The following is a 22728-nucleotide window of genomic DNA, read 5'->3' as shown; positions in this document are numbered from 1 at the left end:
TCACCTATCGTTCCCAGCCCCCCTGCTCCCTCACCTATCGTTCCCAGCCCCCCTGCTCCCTCACCTATCGTTCCCAGTCCCCCTGCTCCCTCACCTATCGTTCCCAGTCCCCCTGCTCCCTCACCTATCGTTCCCAGCCCCCCTGCTCCCTCACCTATCGTTCCCAGCCCCCCTGCTCCCTCACCTATCGTTCCCAGCCCCCCTGCTCCCTCACCTATCGTTCCCAGCCCCCCTGCTCCCTCACCTATCGTTCCCAGCCCCCCTGCTCCCTCACCTATCGTTCCCAGTCCCCCTGCTCCCTCACCTATCGTTCCCAGTCCCCCTGCTCCCTCACCTATCGTTCCCAGCCCCCCTGCTCCCTCACCTATCATTCCCAGCCCCCCTGCTCCCTCACCTATCGTTCCCAGCCCCCCTGCTCTCTCACCTATCGTTCCCAGCCCCCCTGCTCCCTCACCTATCGTTCCCAGCCCCCCTGCTCCCTCACCTATCGTTCCCAGCCCCCCTGCTCCCTCACAGATAGTTCCCAGTCCCCCTGCTCCCTCACAGATAGTTCCCAGTCCCCCTGCTCCCTCACCTATCGTTCCCAGTCCCCCTGTTCCCTCACAGATAGTTCCCAGTCCCCCTGTTCCCTCACAGATAGTTCCCAGTCCCCCTGCTCCCTCACAGATAGTTCCCAGTCCCCCTGCTCCCTCACCTATCGTTCCCAGTCCCCCTGTTCCCTCACAGATAGTTCCCAGTCCCCCCTGCTCCCTCACAGATAGTTCCCAGTCCCCCTGCTCCCTCACCTATCGTTCCCAGCCCCCCTGCTCCCTCACCTATCGTTCCCAGTCCCCCTGCTCCCTCACCTATCATTCCCAGCCCCCCTGCTTCCTCACCTATCATTCCCAGCCCCCCTGCTCCCTCAGGGATCGTTCCCAGTCCCCCTGCTCCCTCAGGGATCGTTCCCAGCCCCCCTGCTCCCTCAGGGATCGTTCCCAGCCCCCCTGCTCCCTCAGGGATCGTTCCCAGTCCCCCTGCTCCCTCACAGATAGTTCCCAGTCCCCCTGCTCCCTCACTGATCGGGCCTCCTGTCAAATCCTCACAGCCAGATCTTTTCTTTCACGATCCCTTCCCAGCCCCTCCTGCTCACTGCTGAATTTGACAGGAGGTGCTGGTTAGGGACAGAGGGACAGAGAGATAATATCGTGCTTTTATAACTCTGTGAGGTATTTGACAGGAGGTGAGGGAGCGGGACATTAAAGAGAAAATCCGGGACAGCGGAATGAGGCATAAAAAGCGGGACAGTTGTGAGGTAAGTATTCCCTGTGCCTCCCGACATGTCGGAACTATAAGGCACACCGGACCGCAAACTCCGCTACGAGCGGAAGTGATATCAGTGCCCCGGAAGTTCCTGCTCGCCGGGTTATCCTGGTCACCTTTGTTGCATCACACCGGAGCCGGTTTCTTTCCTTCTGATCGGCGCTCGTTTCGCTCGGGAGAAGCACATTGCGGTAACCCCACAGCTGCCGGGAACATGTTCTCTCTGTGCAGCACCGTGCAGCCGCAGGTACGTCTCCGCTGGTAGGCCCGGCCCTGCCTCTACTACTCCCGGCTCCCCAGCCACCTGCCGCTATACAGGGAGGATACAGGGAGTTGTAGTTTCATACAAGCGCTGTCTTCGCTTATGGGGCATGAGTCCCGGGGCTGCAGCCATGGGGCCACTCTGTCAGCTTGCTGGGCCCTGTCACTTATTGGCGTCTGGTTCGCAGTGCCCTCCCCTTGGCACAGAGGCAGTAATGGTACGCCATGCCGGCTTTCTGCTGCTCTGATGGTGTCCTACCCACCACTGTGCCTCCCACACATGAACCCGACCCTTCCCTGTCCCGGCTCCTGCTTCTTGTATCAGTGCTATTGGCATTGATTTGCCATGGGTGTCTCTCATACACTGCACGTCAGCAGTCACAACAGCATTCTACTGATTGTACTAGGTTTCAGCAGTCACAACTGTATTCTACTGATTGTACTAGGTTTCAGCAGTCGCAACTGTATTCTACTAATTGTACTAGGTTTCAGCAGTCGCAACTGTATTCTACTAATTGTACTAGGTTTCAGCAGTCACAACTGTATTCTACTAATTGTACTAGGTTTCAGCAGTCGCAACTGTATTCTACTAATTGTACTAGGTTTCAGCAGTCACAACTGTATTCTACTAATTGTACTAGGTTTCAGCAGTCACAACTGTATTCTACTAATTGTACTAGGTTTCAGCAGTCACAACTGTATTCTACTAATTGTACTAGGTTTCAGCAGTCGCAACAGTATTCTACTAATTGTACTAGGTTTCAGCAGTCGCAACAGTATTCTACTAATTGTACTAGGTTTCAGCAGTCGCAACTGTATTCTACTAATTGTACTAGGTTTCAGCAGTCACAACAGTATTCTACTAATTGTACTAGGTTTCAGCAGTCACAACTGTATTCTACTAATTGTACTAGGTTTTAGCAGTCACAACAGTATTCTACTAATTGTACTAGGTTTCAGCAGTCACAACTGTATTCTACTAATTGTACTAGGTTTCAGCAGTCACAACTGTATTCTACTAATTGTACTAGGTTTCAGCAGTCACAACTGTATTCTACTAATTGTACTAGGTTTCAGCAGTCGCAACTGTATTCTACTAATTGTACTAGGTTTCAGCAGTCGCAACAGTATTCTACTAATTGTACTAGGTTTCAGCAGTCGCAACAGTATTCTGCTAATTGTACTAGGTTTCAGCAGTCACAACTGTATTCTACTAATTGTACTAGGTTTCAGCAGTCGCAACAGTATTCTACTAATTGTACCAGGTTTTAGCAGTCGCAACAGTATTCTACTAATTGTACTAGGTTTCAGCAGTCACAACTGTATTCTACTAATTGTACTAGGTTTCAGCAGTCACAACTGTATTCTACTAATTGTACTAGGTTTCAGCAGTCGCAACAGTATTCTACTATTTGTACTAGGTTTCAGCAGTCACAACAGTATTCTACTATTTGTACTAGGTTTCAGCAATCACAACAGTATTCTACTATTTGTACTAGGTTTCAGCAGTCACAACAGTATTCTACTATTTGTACTAGGTTTCAGTAGCAAACCGTATTCTACTAATTGTACTAGGTTTCAGTAGTCAGAATGGCCTTCTTATTTTGCTGTTATATACAGTATATTTCAGCAGTTGGAAGTGCACATTCATTTTTCTTGTTATACTCTAGATTTCAGTAGTCTGAACAATATTCTACTTATTGTGTTATTTGCAGTAGACGGCAGCAGTCAGAACAGTGTTATACTTTGTGTGTATGTTATTTAGACTCAATTTCAGCAGTCAGTACCATTTTAAACATTGTGTCTCTTGTTAAACATTGGATTTAAGCAGTTGGAACAGTATTGTGCTGTGTTATACAGTGTTCCCTTTATCCCTGTATTTTATCTATACACAGTAGATTTGAGCTGTCGGAAAGGTGTTCTACACGTTGTCTGTTTATGCTAGATTTCAGCAGTCAGAACAGTAATAAAAAGTATGTCTGTTAAGGTGGCCATACACGCACCGATATTATCGTACGAAACCTCGTTTCGTACGATAATCGGTGCGTGTATGGCATGTCAGCGAGCCGACCGATATCGCAGGAAGCTGCTGAAATCGGTCGGCTCGCCGATCGGCCAAGTTAGAAAATTTTGATCGGGCGCCATAGAAGGCGCCTGACCAAAATTCTCCCTTCAGAGCTGAATCGGCAGAAGGAGGTAGAAATCCTATTGTTTCTACCTCCTTACCTGCCGATTCAGCCCTGAATGGTGTGTGGCGGATCTGACGATGTTTCGTGCGACCGACGGTCGTACGAAACATCGTGAGATCGCCACGTGTATGGCCAGCTTTATTTACAGTGGATTGCATCAGTCAGAACAATGCTACAGTTACTGTGTCTCTATTATAAACCCAGGATTTCAGCAACGAGAAATCAGCGCCACCTTAAAAATTAAGCACATGGCGTGCTGTGCCAGAATTAGCTTGGCTTGGGGAGATGCATTCATTGGTCAGGCCATAGGTATTGTATTGGGAAGCAGCAGGTGTAGCCAAAAAGTTCAGCGGCCACTGAATTCTTATATCCCCCCCGCCTATGGGTACAAAAAGCACAGTCTCTGTTTATGCATTAACTAATTAACCTTTCTACGTCCCTGAACAGCATTTAGTGGTGGGTGTGCTTAATATGCTCTATTGTGTAATGTGATGTGTGGTTGGAGCCACTGGGAATAGTGTCAGTTTAGGCGCTTGCTTGTGAGCATTCCAGCATAATTCCTTTAACACCTATTACGGGTCACTAGAGAAATGCTGAACTTGCATTCTCTGTTGGCTACCAGCACAGGGTATGGATCCGGTTTTATAGCAAGCAGCGCAGTAGTGGTCTGGCTACCTCCATGTTCCTAGGACAGGACATTAGGAACGACTTATTAGGGCCACAGCCCCCAGACCTTTACTGATCCCTCCAGCAAGTGTAACCACCAACAGGGCTACAGGGGGCCTGCCAGCAAGGATAAAAATCATTTCTTTCTGATAGACAGTTGGGCTTTGCACTAGAGTTTTAACAAGGATTAAATGTTGTGAAACAATTTGGCAATTAAGTTATTCCTTATATATACATCTAATTGTATGTTCATCACTCTCACATAGACATGTCCCTATACTGTATGTCCCTGAGTTGTAGAGATAATAATGGCATAGCATGGAAGGAAATGGTATTTACAGAAGAGCAGAGCCGGGCCACCTGGAATTTCCCATCCATGTATTTATCCAAAGAGGTCACCCAAATGTGAATTATTATTGTGAGGGAAGTGCACTCTATAGAATGACATTCAGAGTACTAAAGTATGAAACCCATTATGAAACCCATTTGGCAAATAGGAAAGTGGTGAACTTTCAACTGCACAATGAATAACAAAGTAAGCCATGAAAGTTACATCTCTGAACTCATCTCTAGGTACCATCCAACCCGCTTGTTACGCTCCTCTACTGACCTGCTCCTCAACTCCTCTCTCATTCCCTCCTCACACGCTCGCATTCAAGACTTTGCAAGGGCTGCCCCCCTTCTCTGGAATTCGCTCCCACAAACTGTCAGACTTTCTCCCAATCTCTCTGCCTTCAAGAGATCTCTAAAAACACATTTATTTAGAGAGGCTTACCCTAATCTAGTTTAGCAATACCCTGTGCCACACCTCTCACAACTCTGGTCATGCCCATTCCCACACCTTGTGTCTCAACCCTTTCTCCTTGTAGATTGTAAGCTCTTTTGGGCAGAGCCCTCTTCACCTCTTGTATCGGTTACTGATTGCTTTATATGTTACTCTGTATGTCCAATGTATGTAACCCACATATTGTACAGCGCTGCGGAATATGTTGGCGCTTTATAAATAAATGTTAATGCAATGTAAAAAATGTAAATAGCTTGCTGTGTATCCATAGGACAGCCAACAGACTGAAACAAAACTATAGGCTAATTCCAGACTGGGCCCTTCCAACTAAATCTGCTCTCTTTTGTGCCACTGCATCAGCCCAGGTAAAGACACAGAAGAGAGAGGATACAGTGGCCTTTAGGGCTGTGACACACGGGGAGATTAGTCGTGCCACGACAAATCTCCCTTGTCGCGGGTGACTATTCCCCCCGAAATGCCATCCCACCGGCCAGAATGTAAATAGCCAGTGGGATGGGGAGATTAGTCGCCCGCGAGCCCCTCAGCCATAAGGTGCATGTTTACATAGCAGAAAACAGATAAGCTGAGTAGCACACACTCATTTTAGTTGTTGCTTATTGAAGATAAATAGAGATCAAATGTCTTTTACGCCTCTACAGAACTATTGGACAGGACATTTGTTGCAAAAATGGTTGATATGTAGGTGTTAGATCAGGGATCCCCAACCTTTCTTACTCATGAGCCACAGTCAAATGTAAAAAGACTTGGAGAGCAACACAAGCACCATAAAAGTTCATGGAGGAGCCAAATAAGGGTTATGATTGGCTATTAGGGGCCTCTATGCACCCTATCAGCTTACAGGGGGCTTTATTTGGTAGGAAATCTTGTTTTTATTCAACCAAAACTTGCCCCCAAGTCAGGAATTCAAAAATAACTACCTGGTTTGGGGGCACTGAGAGCAACATCCAAGGGGTTGGGGAGCAACATGTTGCCCCTGAGCCACTGGTTGGGATCACTGTGTTAGATGATAAAATGCAACCTTAAGATGCTACTAGTCACCTAAAGGAGATATAAGGCCAGTGCCACACGGGGTGGATTCTTGCAGTTTCACTGCAAAATCTGCTCTTAGAGCCTGCACTTGGGCTGATGCAAAAGATTTTTTGAGCGTAGAAATGCTTTATTTTATATACTGAATGTACAATACTAGGCCAGGGGTTCAGCAGCCCTGTAATCTATTGTTAGACTATTTTAGTTTAGGGGGTCATCAAAAAGTATCATTACATCTGAATAGAATGTCGTAGAAGCTGAAACTACAGGGTTGGTAGTCAATTCTGATTTCATTGCTTCTATGTAATATGAATTTATAATCAGATTTGTAAATTCAAACTTTTATTTATATATGTATATTGTGAGTGGGTCCGTCAGCAGAAAAGAAGATGGGGCATCTTCGGGGGCACAGATCTTCCCTGCTAAAGGGCTGTGGTTGTAGTGCTTGAACTGCCTCCTGGGGAACTGGCAGATAATTTCTACTTCATGCTTAGCCTTTGGCCTGTGACGCACTGTAGAACTGAAATATTTGCCATTTTTTTCTGTCCATCATTCAGTGTTGAGTTACTTGCCCAACCGCTTTTCTTTATTTTTGTTCTTTTCTGAAAATGTCTTTGTGTTATCATCATCACTGCTTTATTGTTGTTCTAGTCTCATTAAATTAAGTTAAAGGAAACTCATATTTGGGCTACCACACTCCCAGTTTTAGAATGTTATACTGTGTATTATTGTAGACTATCGTGTTGTCCACACTATTGTGTTGTTATTGTAGACTGTCTATAAAAAGGTTCCTTTGGCCTGTGGTGACTGCATTAGGTTATTTGTCACTGTCCCAAATCAGTGCTCTCATATTAATTTGTATTACTTTCCCTTTCAGGTCACAGTACCTCTAAGTCACCTTATCACAGCCTTCCACACCCCAAAAACCACAGCTTACTTCCCCAGTTCAGCCTCAATCCAGAGTCTTCAGCGCGATGTGTGCCCTGACCAAGAAACTCACAGCAACGAGGTAAACACTTTAACCACCAAGACCTACAACATGGACTTCAAGGTTGTTCTATTCAGTTTTATTTATGGTTTAAGCCTGTGGCTAGCACACTGTTATGTAAACCTTGCAAGGCTTCCCTCTGGTAGCATGATGTGATGGAAAGTATTTCCTGTGTATTACAGGGGATGTTCACCTTTATATTAATTACTAGGGGCACATTTTTAGAAAAAGTAAATTTTTTTCTACTTCTAGATATTTTCGAGATTTATGAATGGGTTTTTTTTTCTCTAAAAATTCAAGTTTTATGGAAACATTTCCCCCCAAAATTTGTGTTTTATTAATATTCAGTTAACTTTTATCTGTCAAAAAAAAATTCAGCAGGTTTGATCTGTCAAGTACCATTGAGTCCTATGGAGGCTTTGAATAGTAAAGGCATAGAATAGTCAGTGACAGCCTATTCTTGACACATTTTCAAGGAGAAGTTAATCCCGGTATTGTTTTCTTTTTCACACATCTTCAAGGGGAAATTATTCCCATTGTTGTTTTCTATTTCACCCAGTTTCAAGTGAAACACATTATTGTTTTCCAAGAAATGGCTACTGAAGCTATTCCTGTTTGGGAAAAATAAAGAGGATTCATGGAAATGTATGTCCGTTTAAACTTGAATTTCTCGAGTTTTAACAATACTTTCAATTTGAAAAATTTGGGATTTTCGAAATGTAAAGTCGAAATTTTCATTTGAACGATTCAAGTATTATTGTGACATTTTATAAATACAACAATGATCGAGGTTAATTTATTTTTTTATGCTTGTGTTGTTCCACGATTATTTTTACATTTGAATATGTGGCTCACAGGGACCCCTGCTTTCAATGGATCTTTTCAAAGAAACTTTTAAACTGGGTCTCCAATTTATATTTTGTATCTCTTCTAATTTGTACCAGCTGAAAAAGCCCAGGTGACAATAGAATGGTTGTATTAATTCCCATGAAATTTGCTGTTTGAAAAGGGGGTACATTTAGGCTGCCAGGGCAAACAGTCCTGTTCTTCAGGCACATGTTTACTTTACTTATTTTGTTTACATGTTTCACTGAGGCTTACAGGATACAGCTTTCCTAGTCTTTAGGCTCTAGTTACAAGCCGTGTAATTCTAGCCAGCATGCAGACTCTGAGCACTGGCATCTCTCTTATCGCTCCTTGGCAGCTTGACCTTCCCAGTATGTCCTGCCTGAACTCTGGCCTAGCGTGTGATATTGATCCATGGCACGTAACACTTGTTATGATCAGCTGCAACAGAACAGCCCACTGTCACGTGTACATGTACACCTCCTGTTGTACGCACTTGTTCCCCTTAGTCTCTTTGTGAACATACAAACCCTTGTCACAGTTCAAATATAATTTTTTCTTTCGTTTCAGGGGCACATAGACACTGAAGGGTTAATACCACCTTCCGAGAGGGCACTAAGGGGCATATTAATTATAGTGTGTAAGCCCACATCACTGGTGATGTTGCCCTTAGTGGCCAATCTGATCCTTGCTTTTGTTTTCTAACTTCAACCGTTCAAATCTGATTGCTGATTGGTTGCTGTGGGCAATATCGCCAGTGATGTGGGCTTACACACTATAATAAATATGCCCCTAAAAGTACAAGGTCTTGATAGCCCTCCTCGGGAGTCAGGCCACCTCTCCCCCTGTGTGGGCTGTAACCATACAATTCCTTTAGTGCCCTTCTCCCTCGGGGGAGTTTTATTCATTTCATTTCACTTTATTTTACTTAATTATATCTCTCTATACTTATTAAAATATTTTAGAAAGAAAATGTAATTCCAAGCAACTTTCTAATATACATCTATTAAATCAATTTTTAAAGTTATTTTGAAATGTAAATTTGAGTGAGAAAAGTATTTGTTTGACCATTGCTGCACAGCTGGCTCTTACTCTTCAAGCAATATAAGAGAAATCTGCTATTCTGTTAATATTCTGTTAATGCTGTTAATGTCATCATGAAATCTGAAAGAAGAATTAATGCAAACTGCAATAGTTCTCGGAAGATCTCTAAGCAATTTTACAGTAGGGTATATGTCTCCTTTATCAAAAAGGTGCACGTGTTGTTAGTATGGTCTCACTAACCCTCAGAATTGTCTTCCCTTTATCCTAAAGCCTACATTCAATCTAAGAGACTTGGGCTTGTCTGAACTGCGAATCAAGCAACTGGACAAGATTTTTGATCAGCTTCTTCCTGGCATCCACACAGACAAAAAGAAACGTCCGGCGCAGTGGCACACATCTTACGTTTCTGCACAGTCCTTCTTTGAGAACAAGAATGGTGTGTTCCTCATTGATAATGACTATATTATGGTTATGTAGCACTTCTCATAGAACACCGTACTGAGCTTTGATTGCATGGGGGCATGTCCCAAAGCCCTTAGCATTAGAGAGTTTTGACTGGTGACTGAGGCTAGAGGGCCCATTTACAAAGGGCTGCAGTGCAGGAGCCGTCGCACTAACCCCTTGCACATAGCCTTTTCTGCATTATATCTGTGCAGCATTGGGACATGTGCCATTAGGACAGAACGGAATTGTAGGTCATTGTATATTGCAACCACAAAGAGGCGGATTGAGATTAGCAAGCATGTAGGTATATCATTTGTATGGGAAGAAAGTCATGGAACAGATTTAAGAATAATCCTTTTGAAAATGGATTTAGCCTTGTAGTCATTGTGATGATAATTTGTGTGTAAAAAGGGTGAATTTCTCTATTATTTGTGTGAAAACATTCAGTATAAATTACTTTGTGCTTATTTATTAATTTATTTTTTGGCTATAGGATTTTCCGGAGTTTTCAATACTTTACGCTCGAGTTCCATACTCAGACAACAGCCCAGCCCACTTAAACTAATCTGCACTGATCTCCAGTACTGGCCAGGTATGTCTTAGGTCTCTGCAGTATTAAAACACAGTTAAAAAAAAAATATATATATATATGTGTGTGTGTATCTATCCATCTGTCTACAAATACCTATGTTTAAGTTGCCATGAATATATTTACACAGTCATGATATATTCTTATATGAATTTGTCTTTTAAGTTTTCATTCAGTCTCGTGGGTTTAAAACACTGAAAGTAAAAACAAGGCGTCTGCAGTCAACCTCCGATAGAATTTCAGAAATGGAAAACACTGCCCCGTCCTTCATGAAGGTAATGATTTTAAAACACACAGAAGCCAGTCTGTTACTTATGTATATGCAGGGGGGTCCTGACATTTGTGGAAGAAATACCCTCTTAAGGTGCTCATACACACACCGATATTATCCTACGAAACAAGGCAAAAGCCTTGGATATCGGTCATCTCGTCAATCAGCCAGGGTGGAAATTTTTGATTGGGTGGCTTTAAAGCCACACAAACATCGACAGTAGGTTAATTCTGAATTGTCAGAGGTTGAATTCTATTGTTTCTTCCTGCATATCTGACGATTTAGCCCTTAACATTAGCGGAGTGGACCAATGGTTGCAGGAAAGATTGTTATTGTAACATGTATTGCCACCTTTAGGGTAAGTCTCACTTTAATAAGGGATAATCACTCTGTGTTTGTAAATTATATGTCTTATAAAGTGCACATTTTGCCATTGGTTTGGTTGGCTTTAGGGTTTAGATCATATTTTTTAGACAGATATTTTTGGCTGTATTTTGTAGGGGTTTTTGTTGAGGGATCGGTTACCAGATGTGGACAACTTGGATAAACTTGTTAAGAATAAAAATATCCCAGATGGACATCAGGATGCATTTAAGACAGGATTTGCTGAAGGGTTCCTAAAAGCACAGGCCCTCACCCAGAGAACAAACGGTAAGCAGATATGCTACAAATGCTCCACTTTCCCTTACTTTTTTTTTATATATCTGAGGCAGTCAGCATTTGGTAGATGTGTTATTTTATTCTGGTTGTCTTCATTTACTTTCATTTGCCCTAGCACAAGCTGTACTCAGCAAATCCATTAATACCTTGACCAAAACAGGTCCAGGGATCTTGTTAGTCATATTGGCGCAGTATACATGTCTGCACCCCCACTGCAGTAGTTAATAGAAGTAAATGTCTATAGTGAGCCCTTTACTTTACACAGGATCAGGCCTTGCAGAATTAAATTTTGAGCCCTGTGGCTGTTATGAAGGAAGCCTGGACGCCCATATAGTACCCCCCCATAAAAGAAATATGTTTTATAGAAATGGGGTATACATTTCCAGTCTAAGAAACATTTGAAACATAAAAGTGAAGTTAAAGACAATGTTTCTTCTTCTTCATTATATTGCACCTTAGAAATGATGATGTAAAAATATAAAATTATATTTGTGGAAATTCACAGATTCACTGAGGAGGACACGACTGTTCCTGTTGGTTCTGTTGCTGCTCGGGATATACGGCTTGTCAAAAACACCATTTTTGTCAGGTAAAGACTTTGTTAGAAAGGTGTATGGACTTTACACTGAAGCAGTATTACTGATTATGTTATTATTATTTATATAGCACCATCAATTTACACAGCGCTTTACATAATACAGGGGTACAAAAGACATAACAGTTAACATGTACATATAAACAATTCACAAAAATGGTTTGCAGTTACATTAAATGAGGATCGGAGCCACTAGGGGGAGGGACCTGCTTGCAAGAGCTTACATTCTAAAATGTACACAGTCAACCTTTATGATTCTTTTTTTTGCAGTTCGTTTCAGGACAACATCAGGTCTTGATGCTTCTGTTGATCCCATCCACATGAAAAATGTTACTTTTGAACACGTGAAAGGGGTATGTATGATGTTTTTGGAATTTTTCCCCCTTAACCAAGGGGGCACTGACTCCCTGTATTGTGTCATTTTACCCTGCTCTCCCCTTCCTCTCTAGTTTCATTTGCATGTCATTCATTTGGCTAGATTGTGCATAATCTCAGATGCCTGTTTTACCTTCAGCAATTCAAAGGTATTCCCAGGTACTTTGTTGCCTGCAGAGAGTGATATATAAAGTACTCTCTGCCATTGCCCTTTAGTAAGTTAGAGGCAGTAATATATATTCAAAAGTTGTATAGAATTCTATTTTATTTTCTCTAATAAAAAAATTATTTTTTGGGTGGAGGACCACCTTGGTATCATCCAACAGGGAGGGGTCTCAACACATGTTTTTGCCATAATAAAACTACAATGAAATGTAATATAGCCTAGGTATTATCCTTTATACTTTATCATACAAAACATGGATTTTCACTCGGAACAGGTTGAAGAGGCTAAACACGAACTCCAGGAAGTTGTTGAATTTTTGAAAAATCCACAGAAATTCACAGTTTTGGGGGGCAAACTTCCCAAAGGTGAGTTTATTCCTTTGGCCAAAAGAGTATGTATAATTTGCAGTCATTTTATAAAGTGACAAGTGAAGTATGTGTATAATATATTACCATTTATTTTAATGATGAATTTCAGACAGTTCAACATTTAGAAATTTTGGTTGTTTATTTTTAAAAGGACATTTGATACACTGTGCCAATATTATTGGTATAACTGGTAATCTGATACTTCCAGGTATACTTCTGGTTGGCCCACCTGGCACCGGAAAGACCCTCCTCGCACGGGCCGTTGCAGGAGAAGCCGATGTTCCCTTTTACTATGCTTCAGGCTCTGAATTTGATGAGATGTTTGTTGGCGTGGGAGCAAGTCGCATTAGAAATCTATTCAGTAAGTCATTTGCATGTCACTGGCAGTAGCTTTAGAGTATATGTTGTAATATCTTTTATTTTCTTATAAATATAATTGTTTGAAGTCTGCTTGAATATGTGTACATAATATATACATAAGGCAGCTGCCTATTACTATCTCCTTAGGGCTGAATGGAAAGGCAACTTAGTGGTGAGAAAATATTACTTACCTGTGCTGTCATGTTATGGAGATTCTGTACAATAAACATTAATATCTGATTTGTCATTCAAAATGCATTTATAATTATTTCTGATTTATCTAGGGGAAGCAAAAGGCAATGCACCTTGTGTTATATTTATTGATGAGCTGGATTCAGTTGGGGGCAAGAGAATAGAATCCCCCATGCACCCCTACTCAAGACAAACCATTAATCAACTTCTTGCAGAGATGGATGGGTAAGGACTCTGCTTTTTTATGAATGATTTTGCCCAGTACCTTGCCCCTTGCTCTGAGTCTGTAGTACAGGTATTGGTTGCTTTTACCAGCACAATGTTAATGTTACTCCTTCATTCTTTTGCTGGTGTTAGTGTTCACTATCCCTTATTGGTTGCTGTGGGTTACTGCTCCTGGGCAAACTTAGTGCCTTTTATTACATATAGCAGTTGTCTTTAACTATACATTCTTAGTAAGAGAGTTAGGCTCCCTTTTGAGGCTCCAGATGCTGAAAACCTAGAACTCACAGGATGCCACAATGAGCATTTTGAGAGATGCTGCAAGTGTGGTTTTGTATTCAACATCTTAAGCACCAAAATCTGCCTATCCCTGCTCTACGTAACATATCTCCAGTGTCCTAATTTGTTATCTTTCAGTTATTCCATGTATTCTGTACTTGACTAGTACATGAGTTCATATGTAGAGATGTAATGCGGGTAAAGCCACCTAAAGCATTCTAGATGGTTTCATGAATTCATTCCTCGATCTTCTGTTTTTCCAGATTTAAACCAAATGAAGGTGTTATAATCATCGGAGCAACAAATTTCCCTGAAGCCTTGGATAAGTACGTGCAACTATATTTGTTTGGTTTTCTTTTTGTATAATCCTCTCAATGCAGATATGTTTTATTAATATTCATGTCATGATTATAAGGAACTCTTCTTATTTCTAAAATAATAAAGTTACTTTTCACTGTTCCCCCCTTAACATATAAATTGAACCCCAAAACTGAATAAAAATATAATTATCTGCAAAAATTAAATACAATAAACTTGCTCTCTCTAAATTACCTAAAGATAATTGCAGAATCCATAATTTATTGAATATATATATATATAGGAATAAAATAGGAAAAATGTTTATCAAGTCTGAATATAAGCATTAATATACAATATTAAAATGATAATGCAAGTTAAACAGAACTATTTAGACTTCTGAAACCATTTGGATTTAGGTGATGCATATATTTTGTAATGGAGCTAATGCCAGTAGCCTGGCCATGTCCAAGAAAAGTCCTGCTCTTGTTTACCCTTATGCACTTTTTTTAATGAACTACATTCTAAATCTATTCTCCATTGTATGTATATCTTTATTTATAAAGTGCTACTTATGTACGCAGCGCTGTACAGTAGAATACATTAATACAAACGGGGTTATTAAGATAATAGATAAATACGCAGTATAACAATGAATACAAATAAATAAATAAATACAAGATACAGTTGCAATAAGTTAAGCATCAAAGACATGGAGGATGGAGGTCCCTGCCCCATAGAGCTTACAATTCTCCATTGCTTAGAAATACATAGTAAGCTCTGTAAATCAAATGCACATACCCTAAAGCAGCAGTCCCCAACCTTTTATACCCGTGAGCCACATTCAAATGGAAAAAGAGCATGGAAAAAGAGCATGGAAGAGCATGGAAAATGAGCTATAATTGGCTATTTGGTAGCCCCTATGTTGACTTTAAGCCTACAGAAGGCTCTGCTTGGCAATTACACTGGGTTTTTAAAATTAAAGCTTGCCTCCTAACCAGAAATTCAAAAATAAGCACCTGCTTTGAGGCCACTGAGAGCAACACCCAAGGGGTTGGGGAGAAACATGTTGCTCATGATCCACTGGTTGGGGAACACTGCTCTAAAGGGATAAACCATGAATTAGTACTATAGAATTGAAGCTAATGCCTATATCTATAGAAAATTGCATGCCAGCATTCCAGTACAGCTGATACTCTTACTAATTCCCCCCTCCCCCCCCTTTCCTTCAGTGCTTTGGTGCGACCTGGTCGGTTTGACATGCAGGTCACCGTCCCCAGACCAGATGTGAAGGGCCGGACTGAAATCTTGAAGTGGTATCTCAGCAAAATCAAATTTGATGTGTGTAAGTTAAATTCTATTTTTTTTTAATATATACTGATGTCCATGTTAAAGGGGCAGTATACACTCCTTTTCAGCACAAGCTTAATGCATAGGGCTTATGCTGAACATACCTTTTGCCTATTGTTTTGATTAAAAAATATTTATGGTTTGTTATTTCTGGTACTAAACAAGAATATGAAGCCAGTTTCACTTTAGCACTAATTACCAGTTCACTGGGAAGCATCTGATAATGAGCTGCTCAAAGGCTGCTGCTTAGAGAAGGGAGAGGCTTGTTTGTTCATAGTAGAAAGGGAGCTCTGGACGAATTGCCCTCTTTATAAAGGAAGTGGGGGTGCTGAGCAGTGAAAATAGCCCAAATGTAATTAGTGCTTTATAATGGCAGAATGTAATTTCAACACTAGTTCTATTTATTGTGCCCATTTTTAGCAAAGGTGCTTTTTTGTATATACTGTCCCCTTAAAAGGCTAAAAATCTTTCCTTTATTGTATTTTGTCTGTGCTTAGGGTCACTCTGACAATAAAGATTAATTCTTACCGTGAGGAGAAGGAGACTTAAAAAAAAAAAAAATGGTTCTACTTGCCCCAGATTATCATAATGTTTAGAGAATGTACCATGGCCTTTAGGTTGTCAAAATAATGATCCTTTTTTTCAGATTGTCTTGTATATTGTAATGTGATATTTTCTGTCTAAATATTGTTGGTTTATGTGTTGTTTAAATGAATCCTACAGCTATTGACCCGGAGATTATTGCCCGAGGAACAGTAGGATTTTCTGGAGCAGAACTGGAGAATTTGGTCAACCAGGCTGCACTGAAGGCTGCAGTAGATGGAAAAGACATGGTGACTATGAAGGAACTGGAGTTCGCCAAGGACAAAATACTTATGGGTGAGTTAACTACTTATTGTGGCAGAACATCCTTATGTGAATTCCTTTTGTTTAAGCCAAACCAGCAAGTATAGCCAAAGGTGTTTGTTTAAATGTATATCTAGTGGTAATTACCTATATGTGTTTCATTTTTATAGACCTATAATGGTGCAGCAATCTCAGAATAAAAATCTTTCCTTTGTGTGCACTATTTAGGACCTGAAAGAAGAAGTGTAGAGATAGACAGCAAGAACAAGACAATCACTGCCTACCATGAGTCCGGCCATGCAGTTATTGCGTACTATACCAAGGATGCCATGCCCATTAATAAAGCTACAATCATGCCCAGGGGACCCACACTTGGACATGTAAGTTACTGTGATTTCTTCAAATTGCCATCTGTTTGCATCTTAAAGGAGATATATAGCATAACTGACCCCCCCACACACACACACAATAATTCTTACTCTATGGATTTGTGGCAAATTTCCGCTTTTCACCATTGGCGGATTTATTTGCGAAACAGGTGCAAAAATTTGCCGCAGCAAAATTGTCGCGCGCATCTTTTTTGCCGTTTCACGAATTTTTCTCTGCTTTGTGAGTCTTTTAAAACATTCTTGAATTTTTGGGAAAAACAGTACAGATTCTCTCATCACAAAAAACGGTGCCTTTATTGAAACACCCTATAGATCTGCTATCTGCTTAGCAGGAGGCGGATAGCCAATCACAGCCCTGCATTCACACAAGCAAAGACAGGCTTCAGTTCCCTATCAGGTCAGCTTAGCTGCTGATTGGTTCCTGTCCTACAGTGCAGTGTACTGAGTGCTGCCGACTCCCCTGCACAGCCTGGGAAAGGAACCGCAGGAAGTGGAACAGATGGGTCGAACTAGTTGGGTTTGGGTGGAATTTCTCAATAAATCCGCACAAAACACATCTTTTTAAAACACCTTCCTTCTATTTTTAGAGGAGTATTATGCACTGGCACATTCTTGTTTTTTTACACAATGGGCGTATTTGTTATGTCTTCTTTAAAGGAAAGCTATACCCCCAAACAATGTAGGTCTCCATAAAAATATATTGCATAAACAAGCTCATATGTAAAACCCTGCTTCATCTAAATAAACAGTTTTCATAAAAATATACTTTTTTAGTAGTATGTGCCATTGGGTAATCCTAAATAGAAAATTGTCATTTTAAGAATTAAGGGCCACAGCCTGGGATCATAGGATTCACAGAGCACCCAAACAAGCCAAGGCACACATACATGCTAGGCCCCATCAGCCAATTAATGGACACCGTTATGCCTTTTACTCCCACACTACTTCCTGTTACATCTAGAGATGCATTATTTCCTGTCAGCTGATCTCTGAGGGAGCACACAGCCCATCACAAAATGGTGGCTCAAGGGAAAGGATGTAAAAGGGCAATATTTACTGATATATATATTTATATATATATATATATATATATATATATATATATAACATTACAGTTTGGCGAGATTCTTTAATAGGTCACATATTATAAAATATCTGTTGGTTAAGTATTCACTTTGTAGGTATAGTTTTCCTTTAAAGATGTAATGGTCACAATAAAACTAAGTTTGGGTATGCTGTACTCTACATGCAGTTGGTCTTCTGCAGCTGCCTAGCTTGGTATACCTGGTTCCATCTTAATTAAATAGAGTGTGGTGTGTAGTCTCTGTAATAAAGATACACCGAGTTCCCCTTTACAGAATTGATCCCAGTGGCTGTAAATATGGGTTCTTTGCCACGCTTCAGGAGTGCTGCCCCTTTGTAATCAAATTAACCTACTCCCAAATTCCCTCAAATCAATTATAGGTGTCCCTACTGCCTGAGAACGATCGCTGGAGTGAGACCAGATCTCAGCTTCTTGCTCAAATGGATGTCAGCATGGGCGGAAGAGTAGCAGAAGAAATCATTTTCGGCTCTGACCAAATCACCACAGGTAGCCCACAAGGCACATTTTACATTTGTGTTTGCTACTTTTTGTCGCCAGCAATAAATGAGATTGAATGGCTTTTTTGTTGCTTTATTACAAGGTGCATCCAGTGATTTTGACAGTGCTACACAAATAGCTAAGCTGATGGTGACAAGATTTGGAATGAGTGAAAAGGTAAAGAACATTTTTTTAGTTCATTTTTAAATTAATTTTACCTATTTCTTGCACATTCAAATTGGCTTATGAAATTATGTTGCACATTTAATTTACCTGTATGCAGTAGCGGTGTGTGTTTCTGCAAGCACATATAAGAACTATATAGTAGAGTCGCAACTGCATTATACATTCCAGCTGGCTGGGAAAAGTAGTTATATAGGCGCAGGGCCTCTATAAATGCCTCCAAATTTGAACACTCCCCAAGGTTGTATGCATGGAAAGGTGAACCAAATCGCTTTAATTTAATTGGTGGCAATTATACAGAATACAGTTATTTGATTACTAGCACCAGTAGTAAAGTAGGAAACATATGGGGTAAATGAAGCAAAGTGGACCATTTTAGTTCCTAATGCAAACCATCCCCATAGTTACAGATAGTACATGAAGTTTGATATTGGTACCTACAGACTCCTTGTTTTTGTTCACAGCTAGGAGTGATGACTTACTCTGATACAGGGAAACTGAGTCCAGAAACACAAGCTGCTATTGAGCAAGAAGTCAGAACACTTCTAAAGGTAGGTACTGGAATGTGGGCTACTGCTGCAAACTATTGTATAGAGCTACTCATTATTATACAGTATTTTTGGTATGTGCCCTAGTTCATAAACTGTACATGCCATCTGCATACACAGCCACAGTTGCTTCACATACACCATACCAACCATATGGCTATGCATCACAGCTGTGACAGTAGTTACCTTTGGCCAGTCAAACACTGTGATGTGTTCCATAACTATTAGGACTCCATGAGACTTTTTGGTATCTAGTTACCCCTGGATATTATGTTTATTAACCTTTTGGGAAGCATTTGATTGCTTGTAAACAACATTGATTCAATACTCCAGTGTTAGGGGCAATACACAGCTCTCCCCTAGTACATGTGCCCAGCAGAGTTTTCATTTATTCTTGCTTCTATTATTTACACTTTTGGCAAAAGATTGGACATAGGCATTTTACTTAAGGCACCATTTTATATGTACTAAAAAGTCACCGTAGAGCAGTGGTTCGCCAACTGTTGTGCAGTGTCGCCTAGGGGTACCCCATCGAAGGCCAGTTTTGGACAGTGCCTAATTACTAGCACAGATACCCCTGGGAAGCCCAGTACAAAGGTCAGTTAGGGTAAAAACATATTTACTACCCTATATATTCTTTGAACTATGGCTGATGCAACAGTGTTATATATGGGGTCTTGGACTGAATAAGTCAGAAACCGCTAAACTACTGGCTTAGAAGATAAGGTAGTGAGACGTGTTAAAAAGGAAGTAGGTGTAGGGGTTTGGGTAAGTCCATAGTGCCGTACAAGTGCATGTTTTTCCAATTAAGGTCATATTAGCATGTCCTGTTTATTCTTACCATTTCCCAGGAGTCTTATGAACGTGCTAAGAACATTTTGAAGACCCACGCTAAGGAGCACAAAAACTTGGCAGAAGCGCTACTGATGTATGAAACTTTGGATGCCAAAGAAATTCAGGTTGTGCTAGAAGGGAGGAAACTGGAGAGCAGATGATATTGCACCCATTCAGCTGTGTGTTCTATCTAATGGGGACTATCTCTTTCATTGTTTTATCATCACTGCAGCAAGTCCATTCTTTATATCTACCTATACTTTACTATATGCCAAAATATTCATTGACTTTTTGATCTCTGTATTTTCCCTTGTTTTATTATTCAACTACACATGTGTTAAAATAGGGAGACAGAATTGCAACTGAGATCTACTAAAGAATAACTCAGGACAGAACGAGATAGGATATCCCAAGTAAGATGTCTACATTGCAGATGGCAAGATTGATGTCTTTACTTACATATAGCAGGCTGGCTGCAGATAGATCTGTTCTGGGCTTTCACTGTATATGCCCAGATGGGTATCCATTCATATGTTGCCTTATAATATGTATATGCTAGAGTCTTACATATACATCATCCATTAATGCCTGTCGTCTGATCTAGTGTGTTACAGCTACTTTGGTTGAGCAGTGATAGGAAGTTCCTCTGAAATAAATGTATATAAATAGTGAGTGTGGGCGTGCGTTTCGGAGGGTAGCATTTATCAACTGAATTTTAGTGTCTCTGTTCAACAGAAGAGAGCTCCAACATAAATGCATAACAAATCACTCTCACAATAGCCAATCATTTACACCTTTCACTGCATTTATTGTATAATGCACACTAGAGGCATTTCATTATTTTATGTACTTTGAAATACTTCTGTGGTTTAAGAACAGAGGCCTTCAGTAGATTAAAGCTTCACTGTTTAAATTACATTTTATCTTATGGGAGGTGAAGCTTTAGTTTGTTTTCATGGGGGGACAGCCATGACGACTTGAACCTTTGAGTGCTATGAACTAGGCGTTTAGGTATATCAGCAGTAGGTAATTAACTTTTTAATAGTGGGGATGAAAACTGCCGAGAGCTTTGTAAGTTTTATGGTCACTGCACCAATCTATATGACTTGGAGCAGTCCTATATTAAATGCTGTTCTGTCTCTGTTGGTGCACTTCTCATGCTTATTCCATCAGGTTTAGGTTGCTTCCATCTCCTGTATTTCTGCATCTCTAATTACTGTATGTGAGAAAGACAGCCTTCTTGTTATGTGTGTTGGTTTCTATATGCATTATTAGTTGTGTTCATTCTACAACAGCCATGCAGCAGTACAATATAAAGACACCATGGGGATATCTGTAATGCTGTTGGCCTGGTAAGCTGATCCATTCTGTATATGCATAGTTGTTTCCTAGCAGTGAGCTTAGCTGTGAAATGGACATTTTCCATTTGTTTTTCTATTTTCCAATCTCATGTTGCTTGAAGTTGACATTTCAAAGTTTTAAAGAATAACTCAAGAATGAATATGGCTAGAAATACTGTACTTTATACACTGAAGTTAGTGTAGAAGCTCAGAGGTCCAGCAGTTCTGTAACAGTGATGAACCCTTGTTCATCACGAGTTTCCATCCTTGGATCATCTTAGGCCATTTTTTGGGTGTCGGGGACTCTGGACTTAGTTTTCTAGGCTGTCGTTAAAGGGGTTGTTCACCTTTACATTAATTTTTGGTATGATATAGAGAGTCCTGTTCGGAGGCAATTTGCAGGTTTTCATTTCATTTTTTATCTTTTTTTAGTTATTAAGCTTTTTGTTCAGACGATGTCCAATTTGGAATTTCAGTAGCTTTCCAGTTGCTAGGGTCTTATTTAGCTCAGAAACCAGGCAGTGATTTAAGTGAAAGACTGGAATATAAATAGGAGGGGGACCAGAATAGAAAGATAAGGAATAAAAAGGAGCAATAATAATAAAATTGTAGCCTCGCAAAGTGAAAGTTATTTTTTTTTTTAGCTGCAGTGACCCCCATTTGACGAAGCCAAATTATTAAAAAATTATAATAAATGAAGACCAATTGCAAAGTTGCTAGAAATAGGACATTCTATGACATTTTCCTTAACGGTGAACCACCCCTTAAATACGCCAAACTTCTTCAGAAATCACCAGCCCAGATACGGTGCTGTGAAACAGCTAAAAATAAAAGGGCATTTTCAGAGACAAAGGTCTAAAGTGCAGTGGTCATCATGGGCTAATAGACAAGCCCAAAACATAACGTGTAGCAATTCTAGCCTACTTCTTATTTAAGCTTTAGTTCTCCTTTAATGATAGGCTTTATGCTTTTAAATGACACCTTGATGGGAGAATTTTATTTTGATGGAATTTTGTTCCATGAAGTTTGTTAGTCAGGAAGTTAATGAGCCATTGGTTGCTTTATGCTGTAATGTGTGTGCAGCATGTCACTAGTTTTGTTTGGGAGACTCGCCCTTCTTCCAACCTTCACATTACAGCAGCCAGCCATGTCGTTGCTTGACTGTAGTAGAAAACAAAATGACCATTATACAATGCAGAGTTTATTTTTTAATAAATCAAGATGTAGAGTTTCATTTTAGGAACATATTGTATTTCGTTTGAGGTTTTACTGTAAGCAGGTTTCCCACACAGCAGTGTCAGCAATATGCCCATTGCACGTTGCAGCTGCTTACTGTACTCTCCATGGTTTGAACGCAATAAAATATTCTGTTCTGACGTGTAAATTGAGAAATTGTAAAACATATTTAATAATGTAAATAAAATTAAAATCTTAACTCTGTTTGTGTGTGTTTTTTCCCTCATGTAAAAAAGATGAGGTGGGAGAGTGAGCAGTGACCAGGTGAAGCAGACATGTATATTAGTGAGGTTATTAATGTACAGGTATGGGACCCATTATTCAGAATGCTCGGGACCTGGGTTTTTCCAGATAAGGGGTCTTTCCGTAATTCGGATCTCTTACCTTAAGTCTACTATAACAATTATTTAAACAGTAATTAAACCCAAAGGGATTGTTTTGGCTCCAATAAGGATTAATTATATCTTTTCTGGGATCA

At 40.5% G+C, this 22728-nt stretch overlaps 1 protein-coding gene across 1 annotated transcript; it reads left to right on the top strand.

Moving 5' to 3' along the window:
- Positions 1 to 1027: 1027 nt before the first annotated feature.
- yme1l1 (YME1 like 1 ATPase) lies at positions 1028 to 22454 on the top strand. Its single transcript, XM_002933140.5, has 19 exons — positions 1028 to 1546; positions 7124 to 7255; positions 9395 to 9560; positions 10062 to 10160; positions 10323 to 10432; positions 10929 to 11079; positions 11594 to 11677; positions 11954 to 12036; positions 12499 to 12589; positions 12801 to 12953; positions 13237 to 13369; positions 13909 to 13971; positions 15175 to 15287; positions 16016 to 16171; positions 16367 to 16518; positions 17992 to 18118; positions 18213 to 18286; positions 18757 to 18843; positions 19692 to 22454. Exons 1-19 carry the CDS (start codon positions 1262 to 1264, stop codon positions 19833 to 19835), a joined length of 2403 nt encoding a protein of 800 aa, XP_002933186.3. The 5' UTR covers positions 1028 to 1261; the 3' UTR covers positions 19836 to 22454.
- Positions 22455 to 22728: the final 274 nt, after the last annotated feature.

This window comes from Xenopus tropicalis, chromosome 6 (assembly GCF_000004195.4).
Source record: "Xenopus tropicalis strain Nigerian chromosome 6, UCB_Xtro_10.0, whole genome shotgun sequence".
Lineage (NCBI taxonomy): Eukaryota > Metazoa > Chordata > Amphibia > Anura > Pipidae > Xenopus > Xenopus tropicalis.
The sequence above is the reverse complement of the archived record's forward strand: the minus strand, read 5'-3'. Positions and strand labels throughout refer to the sequence as shown.

Bases quoted from the DNA above. Each gene is read 5' to 3' on its own strand.
- yme1l1 (XM_002933140.5), top strand. From the start codon at position 1,262: ATGAGGCATAAAAAGCGGGACAGTTGTGAGGTAAGTATTCCCTGTGCC. The intron at 11,080-11,593 runs GTAAGCAGATAT...GGAAATTCACAG, and splicing joins CCTCACCCAGAGAACAAACG to ATTCACTGAGGAGGACACGA. The intron at 16,519-17,991 runs GTAAGTTACTGT...AATCAATTATAG, and splicing joins GGGGACCCACACTTGGACAT to GTGTCCCTACTGCCTGAGAA.